Genomic DNA, 16,011 nt, shown 5'->3' with positions numbered 1-16,011 from the left:
CCCCTTCCACACAGTTGTATAAAATCCACATTGGACTGGATTATATCAAGACCCTTTCACGCAGTTGTTTGGCGAAAGGTCTTGTAAAACTACAATTCCTAAGGGGCACAGTGCAGGAATTCTATACGGCAGGTGCAATCTACGGCTGGTCAGTAGGTGGCGCTGGAGCTGCACCAAAACAAAACCTTCGACCAGGAAGTGCAAAGGAAGGTTGCACCTCTAACGTCCACACGTTGCTTGTTGTGCGTGTTTCTTTCGCCTTAAGTCTGTGGAGATGCTGCTGGCCAAACATCCCAGAAGGATCCTCGATCCCCTTAGGATTTTAGGCAAGTCTAGAGTGCCTTGTGTGTTTCATCTAGATCCGACCTGGGCATCCTCTGGGCCGTCCAGGTGTTTTGGACTACAACTCCCACAATTCCTAACAGCCGCTAGGCTGTTAGGAATTGTGGGAGTGGTAGTCCAAAACACCTGGACGGCCCAGAGGATGCCCCCAGGCAACAACAGCCAGGCTACTCAGTGCTAACCAAGATGGCTGAGGCCATTAGCTACAGATTCAGGCAAAACGTCAGGAGAGAATGTTACTGGAACATAGCCATACAGCCCCAAAAAACTCACAACAGAATGCTTAGCAAAAAAAATCAGTTGACTTCTGCATTGGATAGCTAACTTGAATCCCATTGATTTCAATGGATCAGGTCTATTTGTATCCTCCTGTCTGTCAGCCTTTTAACGGACTGCCTTTCAATTTGTCATTTCCCAGGGGCAAGAGGCCAGCTCTGCCATTCCGGCCAGGGATCGGCTGCCGAGAATCCCGCGGGAGAGGAATATTACCCGCTGTATCCCGGCCACATCCCCACCAACTTTCTGCAGAAAGGTTTGCTGGCAGCCGGCTCGGCCTGCATGGCGCTCTACGACCCTTACCGCCACGGTGAGACGGGCCTTCTTTCCCCCTTCTCCAGCTCCGAGAAGGATCCGAAACCACGAACACGGCTAATATTATATGACTGACCTGTTATCAGATTTAGGGAGCCAGGATGTATGTAGTCGGTGCTCCATGGTTCAAAGCTATGCAATCCTGGGAGTTGTAGTTTGGCAAGGCACCAGTTGTGTTGGTAGAGAAGGTGAACGATCACTCCCAGGACTCCATGGCAGTTCAAGTGATGCAAAGTGTGTCCGTCCTGCATTATAGATGCACCCTTTGACAGCAGAGGCCCCAAACATTATTATTTTTTTTAATTTTTATTTATTTATACTTGAAACATATACATTCTTAAACAAATTTGCAATACAGAGTTATATATATCAAGCTCATATAGTATTTTCACTCTCTATATTACATACTCATATTATTTACCTTTTATTACCCCTCACCTAGTGCTATCCCTTCACCCCAGACCAGCCAGTTACAATATTTATTTCCAAAATTCCATTGTTTCTTTTACAGGTTTTTTCCCCTTACCTTCTGCATATACAAACTCTATAAATTTTCCCCATATCTTCCCAAAATCATCCTTTTTTAATATCTTTTAATTTTAATCTTACATGTCAATTTATCATTTATCGCAATATCCCAAATCTCCTTATACCATTCTTCCAATTGGCACTCCTCACTACCTTTCCATTTTTTGGCTATTAACAATCTTGCTGCTGTTAGCAAATTGGCAATTAGTTCCTTTAACTCTTTTGATACTTGAATATTATCCATAAATGACAACAGTGCTATTTCAGGCGTTCCTATTATTTCTGTTTTGGTGATTCCCTTTATTTCTTTAAAAACGTTCTCCCAAAATTTTTGAACATATTTACAGGACCACCACATATGTATATATGTACCATTTTCCTGGCAGCCCCTCCAGCACTGCTTAGAGTATTTCTTATCAATTTGATTTAATCTAATTGGTGTGAGGTACCATCTCCAAACCACTTTATAATAATTCTCTTTTATTCTTATAGACATGTTTTTTAATATACGCATATTCCACATTTCTTTCCAAATTTGAGGGTGTATTTCCTTATTGCAATCTAACTCCCACATTTCTTTAAGGTGATCCTACTCCTGCTCTTTATCTATTAGCAATTTGTAAAAATCACTTGTTATACCTTTGGTTCTTTCTTTTCCTTCCCTTCCCCCCCCCTTTGACTAATCATCTTCTCAAATTTTGTAAGTTCTCTATCTCCCTTATATTTCTTTCTTATTTCCCTTGCCTATCTTTCCAATTATAGAACTTTAGGCCCCAAACATTATAATAATAAAAATAACTTTATTTTTATACCCCGCCTCTATCTCCCCAAAGAAGACTCAGGGTGGCTTACATGGGGCCAAGTCTGAATAAAAACAATAGCAATGTAATTTATTTATTTATTATTTATTTACAGTATTTATATTCCGCCCTTCTTTCTCACCCCGAAGGGGACTCAGGGCGGATTACAATGAACACATATATGGCAAACATTCAATGCCAACAGACAAACAACATTCAGTTATTAGACAGACACAGAGGCATTTTAACATCTTTCCAGCTTCACGATTCCGGCCACAGGGGGAGCTGTTGCTTCACCGTCCATTGGTGGTTGTTCTTCCTCATTCTTTTCCTCGTGAGCAGATTTATGGTGTTGTAGATTAGTTAAATTAGCCTCCCGCATAAAGCGTACCTAAATTTTCCCTACTTGACAGATGCAACTGTCTTTCGGGGCTGCATAGGTCAACAGCAAGCCAGGGCTATTTTTAATGGTCAGAGGCTTAACCCGACCCGGGCTTCGAACTCATGACCTCTCGGTCAGTAGTGATTTATAGCAGCTGGTTACTAGCCAGCTGCGCCACAGCCCGGCCCCCTGACAAGAGACAACAATAGACAAGAGACAGGCACAATTATAAAAATTTAAACATTACCCAATAAAAACAAATGACAAAAACTGATAAAAACATGGATTAAAACGGAGAGGTTGTAAAAGTAGACTGGGTAAGGTGCACCATATAAATATTGTAAACACGAGATGACTGATAAAGTGCTGTAAATTTTTGGAAGTGCAAATTGGGATGGGAGTAAATCCTGTGATTATTATTATTATGTTTATTGATACACCACTTTATCTCTCCCGAAGGAGACTCAAAGCGGCTTACAGTGAGAACTATGTTCATGTTAATAATAATAATAATAATAAGTTTATTTGTATCCTGCCACCATTTCTCCCAAAGGAGACTGAAAGTGGCTTACAATGAGAACTATGTTCATGTTATTATTATTATTATTATTAATAATAATAATAATTACATCACACAATCCTAGACACTTGGGAAGTGTTCGACTTGTGATTTTGTGATACGAAATCCAGCATATCTATCTTGTTTACTGTGTCATAAATAATAATAATAATAATAATAATAATAATAATAATAATAATAATAATACATCACACAATCCTAGACACTTGGGAAGTGTTCGACTTGTGATTTTGTGATACGAAATCCAGCATATCTATCTTCTTTGCTGTGTCATACAATAAATAATAATAAGTTTATTTGTATCCCGCCACCATCTCCCCCGGAGGGGACTTGGGGCAACTCACAGAAATATCAAATACAAAACAATAACAATATACAATACATCAATAAACAATAACATGCATCAATTGTAATATTTGCACATTAACCAAAAAGAATAAAAACACACTTATTAAAAACATAGCATTTAAAAACAGTGAGGTTGTAATAGTAGATTAGCAAAGTGCACATTGTAAGTTGTAAACTCAAAACATAGATAAAGTGCTACAGATTCGTATTATTACTATTATTGTAATTATTATCATGTGAGATATGTTAGTATTTTATTTATTATTATAGTTATATTATTATTTTATTGTTTATTGATGCATAATATCAATAAACAGGAGGTTGGACTGGGTGGCCTACATGGTTTCTTCCAACTCTTATGATTCTATGATTCTCTCTGTCTTTTTCTCTTGCTCAGATATGGTTGCTGTCCTTGGAGAGACGACCGGTTCCTTTGCTCTCCGGAAACTCTGGGGGCGGATGAAGAACGATCCGGAGGGATATCGGATCCTACAGTGAGTGAACCAGTTTTGCTTGATCCATCAAGGTCACCTTAGGTGGATTAGTTGGCTGGATGGATTTTAAAAGTTGCTGACGTGCTTATTTTTTTCCTGCTTAGCTGCAAATAATTCTGTAGAGAGAGGAAAAAATTCAGTAAGAAGTGAACTATTATTATTATTATTATTATTATTATTATTTTATTATGACACAGCAAACAAGATAGATATACTGGATTTCGTATCACAAAATAATAATAATAATAATTATAATAATAATAATAGTAGTAGTAGTTCACTCCTTACTGGATTATAATAATAATAATTATTATATATATATATACCACTTTATCTCTCCCAAAGTAGACTCAACCCCAGTATAAAGGAAAATATAAAGTTGATACTCGGTGGGTTTGCATTGCAGGGAGCGGCCTCGGATCCGTCTCTCCACGCTGGATATCGCTGGGCTTCAGGCACTCCCCAATGGGACCTTAGGACGAGAATATGTCCGCTTTCTAGACGATAACGTGAGTCTAAACTCCAGGTCGGGTTTCGCTAACCTCATGTTAAGAAACAACATGAGGCAGAAATCATCTCTCTGTCACAAAGTGGAGACAAAGCCTAGTTAACCCTGTTAATAATAATAATAATAATTTGGAAACAATAGACATTGACAAAATCACAATCTGCCAACTGCAAAAGGCCACCCGACTGGGATCTGCGCGCATCATTCGAAAATACATCACACAGTCCTAGACACTTGGGAAGTGTTCGACTTGTGGTTTTGTGATATGAAATCCATCATATCTATCTTGTTTTCTGTGTCATACAATAATAATATAATAATAATAATAATAATAATAATAATAATTTGGAAACAATAGACATTGACAAAATCACGATCTGCCAACTGCAAAAGGCCACCCAACTGGGATCTGCACGCATTATCCGAAAATACATCACACAGTCCTAGACACTCGGGAAGTGTTTGACTTGTGATTTTGTGATATGAGATCCAGCATGTCTATCTTGTTTGCTGTGTCATAATATATAATAACAACAATTATTATTATTAATAATAATAATAATAATAATAATAATAATAATAATTTGGAAACAATAGACATTGACAAAATCATGATCTGCCAACTGCAAAAGGCCACCCAACTGAGATCTGCGCGCATCATCCGAAAATACATCACACAGTCCTAGACACTTGGGAAGTGTTCGACTTGTCGTTTTGTGATATGAAATCCAGCATATCTATCTTGTTTGCTGTGTCATAATAAAATAATAATAATAATAATAATAATACATAACACAGTCCTAGACACTTGGGAAGTGTTCGACTTGTGGTTTTGTGATACGAAATCCAGCATATCTATCTTGTTTGCTGTGTTATAATAAAATAATAATAATAATAGTAATAATAATAATAATACATAACACAGTCCTAGACACTTGGGAAGTGTTTGACTTGTGGTTTTGTGATACGAAATCCAGCATATACATGTCATTTGCTGTGACATAATAAAATAATAGTACTTTATTTTTATACCCCACCTCCATCTCCCCGAAGGGACTCGGGGAGGCTTACATGGGGCCAAGCCCAGATGAAACAATAAAGCATAAAGAAACATCAAAGTACAAACACAGTAATTAAAATCCAACATTCCAAAACAAAACAAAAGAAATATTAATCATGTTAAAAACATGGATTTGGCACCCAAGTTTTTTTATCATTATTATTTCCAGCTATATCTTGTGTTTGGACCCAATACTGAAACTCTAGGCAGCTCATAAGCTATTAAAACTAACCCAGATTAAAGATTAAATTAAATACAGTAGAGTCTCGCTTATCCAACCTTCGCTTATCCAACGTTCTGTATTATCCAATGCAATTTGACTTTTAGTAGTCAGTATTTTTGTAGTCAAGGAGCCCCGGTGGCGAAGTGTGTTAAAGCACTGAGCTGGAGACCGAAAGGTCCCTGGTTCAAACCCGGGGAGCGGAGTGAGCTCCTGCTGTTAGCTCCAGCTCCTGCCAACCTAGCAGTTCGAAAACATGCCAATGTGAGTAGATCAATAGGTACCGCTCCAGCGGAAAGGTAACGGCGCTCCATGCAGTCATGCCAGTGGCCACATGACCTTGGAGGTGTCTACGGACAACGCCGGCTCTTTGGCTTAGAAATGGAGATGAGCACCAATCCTAGAGTCAGACATGACTGGACATAACATCAGGGGAAAACCTTTACCTTTACCTTTTATTTTTGTAGTCAGTGTTTTCAATACACTGTGATGTTTTGCTGCTAAATTCGTAAATACACTAATGACAGTAGAGTCTCACTTATCCAAGCTAAACGGGTCAGCAGAAGCTTGGATAAGCGAATATCTTGGATAATAAGGAGGGATTAAGGAAAAGGGATTAAGGAAAAATTATGATTTTACAAATTAAGCACCAAAACATCATGTTATACAACAAATCTGACAGAAAAAGTAGTTCAATGTGCAATAATGTTATGTTGTAATTACTGTATTTTTGAATTTAGCACCAAAATGTCACGATGTATTGAAAACATTGACTACAAAAATGGCTTGGATTATCCAGAGGCTTGGATAAGCGAGGCTTGGATAAGTGAGAATCTACTGTACTGCATAACGTTAACGTGTATTAAACTGCTTTTTCTGTCGATTTGTTGTAAAGCATGATGTTTTGGTGCTTAATTTGTAAAATCATAACATAATGTGACGTTTTCCTTAATCCCTCCTTATCTAACATTTTTACATCTCCAACGTTCTGATGGCCTGCTTATGTTGGATAAGTGAGACTCTACTGTATAAACAAATTATCCATCTACATGGATATGTGTTTTAAGATACAGAGCTATAATTCATATGAAAACATAATATTGGCAGGGAGTCTCTCCGGACACGAGGCTGGCCGCCCGGTTTGTGGACGACGAAGAGCTGGCGTACGTCATCCAGAGGTACCGCGAAGTCCATGACCTCATGCACACGCTTCTCGGCATGCCGACCAACATGCTTGGTGAGCTGGGTGTCCTGCCCATTGTGTATGTGTCGTCGTCCCCTTTCACCTACTTTCCAGACCCAAGCCCTTCTCGCAAGCGGCGGAGCCGGATTTACAAGACGGTTGGGAAAAGCAGCATTTGCAAAGGATGGGACGGGTGTTGTGCAATCGGAGCCGAGTCTCCTCGGCCTGCCATGTGAAGACAGAAGGAGGGATGAGTCAGTCCTTGTTCTGCCCTTTGGCCTCACATCTGTATCAGCACAACGCTTGAGAGAAATGGGAAGAAGTTTGCAGGATTGCTATTTTGAGAGGCAAAGACACCTGACCCTCTGCACACATTGGCTTCCCTCTCCCTCCTTAGGCTTCCCTTGCCTTCCCTCCAGAGAAGTCCCACAAGTTTCTTCCTTGAACCTTCTTTTGCTTTTCCTCTTTTATTGTCTTCTTGTGTTTTATTTTTTGTATATTGTGCAATGTATTTATTATTTATTTACTACATTTATATGCCACCCTTCTCACCCCAAAGGGGACTCAGAGCGGCTTACAAATTACATTCACATACAATCTATAGATATAAAATGGTTATGAAATTTCGGCAGATTTAGGCCTCACTTAGGTCTCTTCCACAGATTATCTGATTTGCACTGGATTATATGGCAGTGTAGACTCAAGGCCCTTCCACTCAGCTATATAACCCATTTATAATCTTATATTATCTGCTTTGCATTGGATTATCTTGAGCCCACACTACCATATAATCCACTTCAGTGTGCATTTTATACAGCTGTGAAGAAGGGGCCTCATATAATCCAGTTCTAAGCAGATAATATAAGATTATCAATATACAATATACAATTCCTCAATACTTTATTTCCCATACCACCATACTTCGCCACAGCAACGCGTGGCCGGGCACAGCTAGTCTTCTATATATATAAAAGGGTAATGAAATTTCGGCCTAGGACAAAACAACAAAACTACACATCCCAGAAACACTGAACTTGGCAGCACAACCCCTCATCCATGCCTCTAGGTTCATACAACAAAAATAAAATAAAAATAAAATCCTAATTAGAGGGAGAGGAATAATTGTTTTTTATCAAATTGCTGCCAGCTTCACCCACTTGATGTCCTATTAACCCACTCAGCCCAGGGCCACTTCAATCAGGCCTCTTCCACACTGCCTATAAAATACAGATTATCTGATTTCAACTGGATTATATGGCAGTGTAGACTCAAGATGAGCACCAACCCCCAGAGTCAGACACGACTTGACTTAATGTCAAGGAAAAACCTTGACCCTTGACCTTAACTACCACCAATTCCTCAAGACTTTATTTCCCATACCACCAGACTTCACTACAGCAACGCATGGCCGGGCACAGCTACTACATTATATTGTTGGCATAGTACAATACTAGCATTAAATTACTATATTGTACTAAATCATTACATTCTAATATTATTAGTAATATTACATTTAATATATAGTATATAATTAATATCATTAAATTGTCTTATTATCATATTATATCATAATTCATTATAATAGTACCAATATTATATGTATATACAGTATGTTATATTATTATAAATAATATTTATGCTGTTGTTTTTGTAAATGATGCTGGTCGGGCCTTGCGCCATGTGAGCCGCCCTGGGTCCCCGTGGGGAGATGATGGCAGGGTATAAATATTTTATTATTATTATTTTATTATGACACAGCAAACAAGATAGATATGCTGGATTTCGTATCACAAAATCACAAGTCAAACACTTCCCAAGTGTCTAGGACTGTGTGATGTATTATTATTATTATTATTATTATTATTATTATTATTATTATTATTTTATTATGACACAGCAAACAAGATAGACATGCTGGATTTCGTATCACAAAATCACAAGTCAAACACTTCCCAAGTGTCTAGGACTGTGTGATGTATTATTATTATTATTATTATTATTATTATTATTATTATTATTTTATTATGACACAGCAAACAAGATAGATATGCTGGATTTCGTATCACAAAATCACAAGTCAAACACTTCCCAAGTGTCTAGGACTGTGTGATGTATTATTATTATTATTATTATTATTATTATTATTATTATTATTATTTTATTATGACACAGCAAACAAGATAGATATGCTGGATTTCGTATCACAAAATCACAAGTCAAACACTTCCCAAGTGTCTAGGACTGTGTGATGTATTATTATTATTATTATTATTATTATTTTATTATGACACAGCAAACAAGACAGACATGCTGGATTTCGTATCACAAAATCACAAGTCGAACACTTCCCAAGTGTCTAGGACTGTGTGATGTATTTTCGGATGATGCGCGCAGATCCCAGTCGGGTGGCCTTTTGCAGTTGGCAGATTGTAATTTTGTCAATGTCTATTGTTTCCAAATGCCGGCTGAGATCTTTTGGCACGGCACCCAGTGTGCCCATCACCACCGGGACCACCTGCACTGGTTTCTGCCAAAGTCTTTGCAGTTCAATCTTGAGGCCCTGAGAGCGGCTGAGTTTTTCCTGTTGTTTTTCGTCAATGCGACTGTCACCTGGGATGGCGACATCAATGATCCAAACCTTTTTCTTTTCCACAACTGTGATGTCTGGTGTGTTGTGTTCCAGAACTTTGTCAGTCTGGATTCGGAAGTCCCACAGTATCTTTGCGTGCTCATTTTCCAATACTTTTGCAGGTTTGTGATCCCACCAGTTCTTTGCTGCTGGGAGGTGGGACTTCAGGCATAAGTTCCAATGAATCATTTGGGCCACACAGTTGTGCCTCTGTTTGTAGTCTGTCTGTGCAATTTTCTTACAGCAGCTGAGGAGATGATCCATGGTTTCATCGGTTTCCTTGCACAGTCTGCACTTTGGGTCATCAGCTGATTTTTCAATCTTGGCCTGAATTGCCTTTGTTCTGATGTCTTGCTCCTGGGCTGCAAGGATCAGGCCTTCTGTCTCCTTCTTCAGGGTCCCATTCGTGAGCCAGAGCCAGGTCTTCTATTATTATTATTATTATTATTATTATTATTATTATTATTAATTGCCTTTGTTCTGATGTCTTGCTCCTGGGCTGCAAGAATCAGGCCTTCTGTCTCCTTCTTCAGGGTCCCATTCGTGAGCCAGAGCCAGGTCTTCTATTATTATTATTATTATTATTATTATTATTATTATTATTAATTGCCTTTGTTCTGATGTCTTGCTCCTGGGCTGCAAGAATCAGGCCTTCTGTCTCCTTCTTCAGGGTCCCATTCGTGAGCCAGAGCCAGGTCTTCTCCTTATCAGCTTATTATTATTATTATTGAGCCAGGCGGTATCAAGCTGCATGAAATCTACTGTGTGGAAGCACCCTTGGGATTTGGAGGATCTGCCTCCACTTTGTCACAGAGATATGATTTTTGTGTTGTTTCTTCCCAGGGGAGATCGCAGTGAAGTGGTTTGAGGCCGTCCAGACGGGCCTGCCCATGTGCATCCTGGGAGCCATGTTTGGCCCTGTCCGTCTAAACTCCCGGTACGTTGAGAAGCTCGGAAGTTCAACTTGTGTTTCTCCAAACCAAGAGCCCCATTTGTTGTTGTTGTTGTTGCGTGCCTTTAAGTCCGTTTTGCTCATGATGATCCTACATTAAAACAGTCATGGCAGAATTTAACCAGATTCGAACCCGGCTCTCATGTCCGACACACAAACCTCTAAAATAGGTTTGCTTTAGTCAAAACAAATTCCAGATAGAAATACATTCATACATTCATTCTGGACATCTTTCCACCATGTCTCCTGTATCAATGTAACGATATAATAATATATAATAATATTATACTATACTAATATTATAATCTATTGTATATACATGTAATATTAATAATAATATTATGATGTGATACAATGTAATAATTATAAGTCACTCTTATAATTGTATATTTATTTACATGCAATATTACTAATAATATTGCAATATAGTCGTATAATATAATATATTGTACATACAGTAGAGTCTCGCTTATCCAACGTAAACAGGCCGGCAGAACGTTGGATAAGTAAATATGTTGGATAATAAGGAGAGATTAAGGAAAAGCCTATTAAACATTAAATTAGGTTATGATTTTACAAATTAAGCACCAAAACATCATGTTATACAACAAATTTGACAGAAAAAGTAGTTCAATACACAGTAATGCTATGTAGTAATTACTGTATGTACGAATTTAGCACCAAAATATCATGATATATTGAAAACATTGACTACAAAAATGTGTTGGATAATCCAGAATGTTGGATAAGCAAGTGTTGGATAAGTGAGACTCTACTGTATATATGTAAACCGTCCTGAGTCCCCTTTGGGGTGAGAAGGGCAGGATATAAATGTCGCTAAGAAATAATAAATAAATAATACAATACTATCTTTCTCTATATATACAGTAGTCTCGCTTATCCGACATTCTGGATTATCCAACACATTTGGCCTCCTGCCTGGATCCACAGCTGTTTCTCTAGGCAGCAAGGACTGATCTTTTTATGGATTTAACTTCCGACAATGTTGTCCATTTTATACAATTATATTTTTATTTGTAGTCAATTTGTTAGTAGCCAATGTTTTTATAGTCAGTGTTTTCAATACATTGCAATATTTTAGTGCTAAATTCGTAAATACAATAATTACTGCATAACATTATCATTTATTCAACTGCTTGTTGTAAAGCATGATGTTTTGGTGCTTAGTTTGTAAAATCATAACGTAATTTGACATTTAATAGGCTTTTCCTTGATCCCTCCCTATTATCCAACATTTTTGTTTATCCAACGTTCTGCTGGCCCTTTTATGTTGGATAAGTGAGACTCTACTGCAGGGGTCCCCAAACTAAGGCCCGGGGGCCACATGCGGCCCATTGAAGCTATTTATCTGGCCCCCATGGCACAAGGGCAGAAGGGGGTTGGACTAAATGACCCAAGGGCCTCTTCTTCTCTTACAACCATTATTATTATTATTATTATTATTATTATTATTATTATTATTATTATTATTATAATATTGTATGACGGCAAACAAGATAGATATGCTGGATTTCGTATCACAAAATCACATTATTATGATTATTATTAACATTGAGGCTGGGTGGCCATCTGTCAGGGGTGCTTTGCTTGTGCTTTTGGAGCACAAAGGCAGAAGGGGATTGGACTCAATGGCCCAAGGGGTCTCTTCCAACCCTCTTTATTATTATTATTATTATTATTCATTATTATTATTATTATTGTATGAAACAGCAAACAAGATAGATATGCTGGATTTCGTATAACAAAATCACAAGTCAAACAGTTCCCAAGTGTCTAGGACTGTGTGATGTATTTATTATTATGATTATTATTAACATTGAGGCTGGGTGGCCATCTGTCAGGGGTGCTTTGCTTGTGCTTTCAGTGCACAAAAGCAGAAGGAGGTTGGACTAAATGGCCCAAAGGCTCTCTTCCAACCCTCTTTATTATTATTATTATTATTATTATTATTATTATTATTATTATTATTATTATTGTTGTTATTTATTATTATTATTATTATTATTATTGTTGTTGTTATTGTATGACAAACAAGATAGATATGCTGGATTTTGTATCACAAAATCACAAGTCGAACACTTCCCAAGTGTCTAGGACCGTGTGGTGTATTATTATTATTATTATTATTATTATTATTATTGCTTGGTGGCCAACTATAGTCCAGCCCTCCAACGGTCCGAAGGATCGTGAACTGGCCCCCTATATTAAAAGTTTGGGGACCCCTGCTCTACTGTGTATGTATATGGCCTTTCCTTCCTTCCTTCCTCCCTCTGAGGCTGTTTCCTTCCCGTCCCCCCACCCAGGAAGCTGCATCTCCTGGCCACAGAGCTGGTCCCGTGGGCCGTCAGGAGCGGAAACAGCGCCCGGTGCTTCTTGAACTTCTATTACGAAGAGCGCTGGGAGCAGCCCGTGGAATCCCTTCGCGACGAAATCGGCATCCTGCCGCTGCCGGCAGTGAAAGTCTGAGCCGGAGGGTTTGACTCAAGCCACGAACTTGGAAGAAACTGAGCTGGTCCTGTGTTGGATCAAGGATAAATCCTGCTAAAAAGGTTTACCAGGCATTTATGTCCGCTGCCCTGTAAGAGGTGAAGAAAACGAGGTCGTATTATAAACATGAAGTCTGTTGTCAAAGGCTTTCATGGCCGGAATCACTGGCGTGTTGTGTTGTGTTCTAGTAGCATTTTCTCCTTTTTCCGTTTCACCTGCATCTGTGGCTTTGGCATCTTGAAAGGACCTGACGGTGATCAAGCAAGTGGAGGATAGAATATACCTGTGGAATAATGTCCAGAGTGGGCGGAAAGAACCAGCATCTACGTTATTAACTGAGTGTGAAAGGTGCAGTGAGCATGCCTGGTTTGCAAGTGTTGAGTACGATTCATTCATCAGCACACGAGTAACTGAAAAGATTGCATCAGGTTGTAGATTAACTACAACTCACATCATGCCAGGTTAAATTCCATCAGTCCTTTACATTTGTGATGTTGGGCAAGTGTGCTCTGGATGCATCCTGGCTGGGGTTGAGTGTGCTCTCCGGCTGTAGGGTGAACTACAACTCCCACTCTGGTGAGTCAGCCCCCTCAAACCCCTCCAGTAGGTTGAGTGAGTCCTGGGGGTTCTGTGTGCCAAGTTTGGTCCAGGTTTTTCCAGTTATGCGTGAACTACAACTCCCAGAAAGGAAGGTCACCCCCCCCCCAAACTCCCCCATTAATACATTTCAGCATATCGGGTCTGTGTGCCAAGTTTAGTCCAGATCCCTCGGTGTTTGGGTTTACAGTGGATGTTGGTGAACTACTGTTAGGTTCTCTTCTTCCAGTTGTGCTGTGGATAAGTCTTCCACCAAAAGAAAGCACCAAGACACGCTGGTAGATTCCAACAGTTTTATTGTACAGAATACCAGAATCTTCTCTGTAGCCCATTTCTATAGGGGCTCTCACATACCAGAGGGTAATTGAGGTTTTATGGCTGGCCCGTCCAAGACACACGTTGGTAGATTCCAACAGGTTTTATTGTACAGAATACCAGAATCTTCTCTGTAGCCCATTTATATAGGGGCTCTCACATACCAGAGGGTAATTGAGGTTTTATGGCTGGCCCATTTCATGGCTGGCATCTGTTCTTTGTCCGCCCTTGGTCTGTGTCCAGAGATGTCAAAGATCGGAGATCATGACAACTACAACTCCAATTGCAATACTTTAGTGTTTTGAGTCTTATTTAAGAGGGGAAAGGGGGATATAAATGAGAATAATAAAAAGTAATAATAATATAATCATAATAGGGAGCCCCTGGTGGCGCAGAGTGTTAAAGTGCTGAACTTGCAGACTGAAAGGTCGCAGGTTCGAATCTGGGGAGTGGAGTGAGGTGAGCACCCGCTGCTAGCTCTAGCTTCTGCCAACCTAGCAGTTCAGAAAAATGCAAATGTGAGTAGATCAATAGGTACTGCTCTGGTGGAAAGATAACGGCGCTCCATGCAGTCATGCCATTGGCCACATGACCTTGGAGGTGTCTATGGACAACGCCGGCTCTTCAGCCTAGAAATGCAGATGAGCACCAACCCCCAGAGTCGGTCACGACTGGACTTAACGTCAGGGGAAACCTTTACATTTACTTTGCCTTTAATAATAATACAGTAGAGTCTCACTTATCCAAGCCTCACTTATCCAAGATTCTGGATAATCCAAGCCATTTTTGTAGTCAATATTTTCAATATATCGTGATATTTTGGTGCTAAATTCGTAAATATAGTACAGTAGAGTCTCACTTATCCAACATAAACGGGCCGACAGAACGTTGGATAAGCGAATATGTTGGATAATAAGGAGGCATTAAGGAAAAGCCTATTAAACATCAAATTAGGTTATGATTTTACAAATGAGGCACCAAAACATCATGTTAGACAACAAATTTGGCAGAAAAAGCAGTTCAATACGCAGTAATGCTATGTAGTAATTACTGTATTTATGAATTTAGCACCAAAATATCACGATATATTGGAAACATTGACTACAAAAATGCGTTGGATAATCCAGAACGTTGGATAAGTGAGACTCTACTGTAATTACAACACAACGTTACTGCATATTGAACTACTTTTTCTGTCCAATTTGTTGTATAACATGATGTTTTAGTGCTTAATTTGTAAAATCATAACCTAATTTGATGTTTAATAGGCTTTTCCTTAATCCTTATTATCCAATATATTAGCTTATCCAAGCTTCTGCCGGCCCGTTTAGCTTGGATAAGTGAGACTCTACTGTATATAGTAATAATAATAATATTCAAACTTCTCTCATTGTTATTCAATCTCAATTAAGAATCCATTTCTCAATGCCGCTGAGAAGCAGTACAAAAACTTAGGAATTAATAGGATGTTTATTTTATATATATATAAAAAGACTATTTCACAAAGCCTTTCCAAATGGGAAGGAAATGAACACTCAAAGAAAGGGAAGGGATTCTTGTAACTTCCAAAAAAAAAAACTTTTCCAAACTTTTCCCCCTCTTTTTAGACACTCCCAAGCGTTGGTAGGAATTCTCCATGCTATTAATGCGGATTTGGGAGTTTCGCGCTGGTTTCTCAAAATGCGACTCTGGTGGGACTCGAACCCACAACCTTTGAATGACTTCGCCATTGAAGCCTAGAAGTCCAATGCGCTATCCATTGCGCCACAGAGCCTGCCGGGTAAGCCAGGCGCCGCGCTCCAGCCCTTGCCTGTGACCTCCTGACTCCGCCTCCTTTTGCACCAGTTGCTCTTTCCTTCTGGGGTTGGTTTGATTCAAAAGTCCCTCTCTTTCCTCCTTTTCTTTCTTTTTCTCTCTCTCCATTTGGGTGACTCACTAGGGCATTTGACACTATAGATACATATATACACACAC

General features: G+C 39.0%; 1 protein-coding gene and 1 non-coding gene across 2 annotated transcripts; one reads left to right on the top strand and one right to left on the bottom strand.

Moving 5' to 3' along the window:
• Positions 1-169: 169 nt before the first annotated feature.
• Positions 170-13,286, top strand: coq4 (coenzyme Q4). Its single transcript, XM_062959442.1, has 7 exons — positions 170-326; positions 761-928; positions 3,969-4,065; positions 4,472-4,574; positions 6,961-7,090; positions 10,509-10,602; positions 12,942-13,286. The coding sequence occupies exons 1-7, from the start codon at positions 275-277 to the stop codon at positions 13,102-13,104; spliced, it is 807 nt and encodes a 268-aa protein (XP_062815512.1). The 5' UTR covers positions 170-274; the 3' UTR covers positions 13,105-13,286.
• Positions 13,287-15,720: 2,434 nt separating this feature from the next.
• Positions 15,721-15,811, bottom strand: trnar-ucu (transfer RNA arginine (anticodon UCU)). Its single transcript is given in 2 exon segments — positions 15,721-15,756; positions 15,775-15,811. It is a non-coding gene; the product is annotated as a tRNA-Arg (tRNA).
• Between the last annotated feature and the right edge of the window lie 200 nt (positions 15,812-16,011).

The sequence above is a fragment of the Anolis carolinensis genome, unplaced genomic scaffold (assembly GCF_035594765.1).
Source record: "Anolis carolinensis isolate JA03-04 unplaced genomic scaffold, rAnoCar3.1.pri scaffold_7, whole genome shotgun sequence".
NCBI classification, from domain to species: domain Eukaryota; kingdom Metazoa; phylum Chordata; class Lepidosauria; order Squamata; family Dactyloidae; genus Anolis; species Anolis carolinensis.
Note: the sequence above shows the minus strand (reverse complement) of the source record. Positions and strands in the feature narration are given on the sequence as shown.

Excerpts from the sequence above, each read along its gene's own strand:
- coq4 (XM_062959442.1), top strand. The coding sequence starts at position 275 with ATGCTGCTGGCCAAACATCCCAGAAGGATCCTCGATCCCCTTAGGATT. Across the intron at positions 929-3,968 it reads CTACGACCCTTACCGCCACG|ATATGGTTGCTGTCCTTGGA; the intron begins GTGAGACGGGCC and ends TCTCTTGCTCAG. Across the intron at positions 10,603-12,941 it reads CCTGTCCGTCTAAACTCCCG|GAAGCTGCATCTCCTGGCCA; the intron begins GTACGTTGAGAA and ends CCCCCCACCCAG.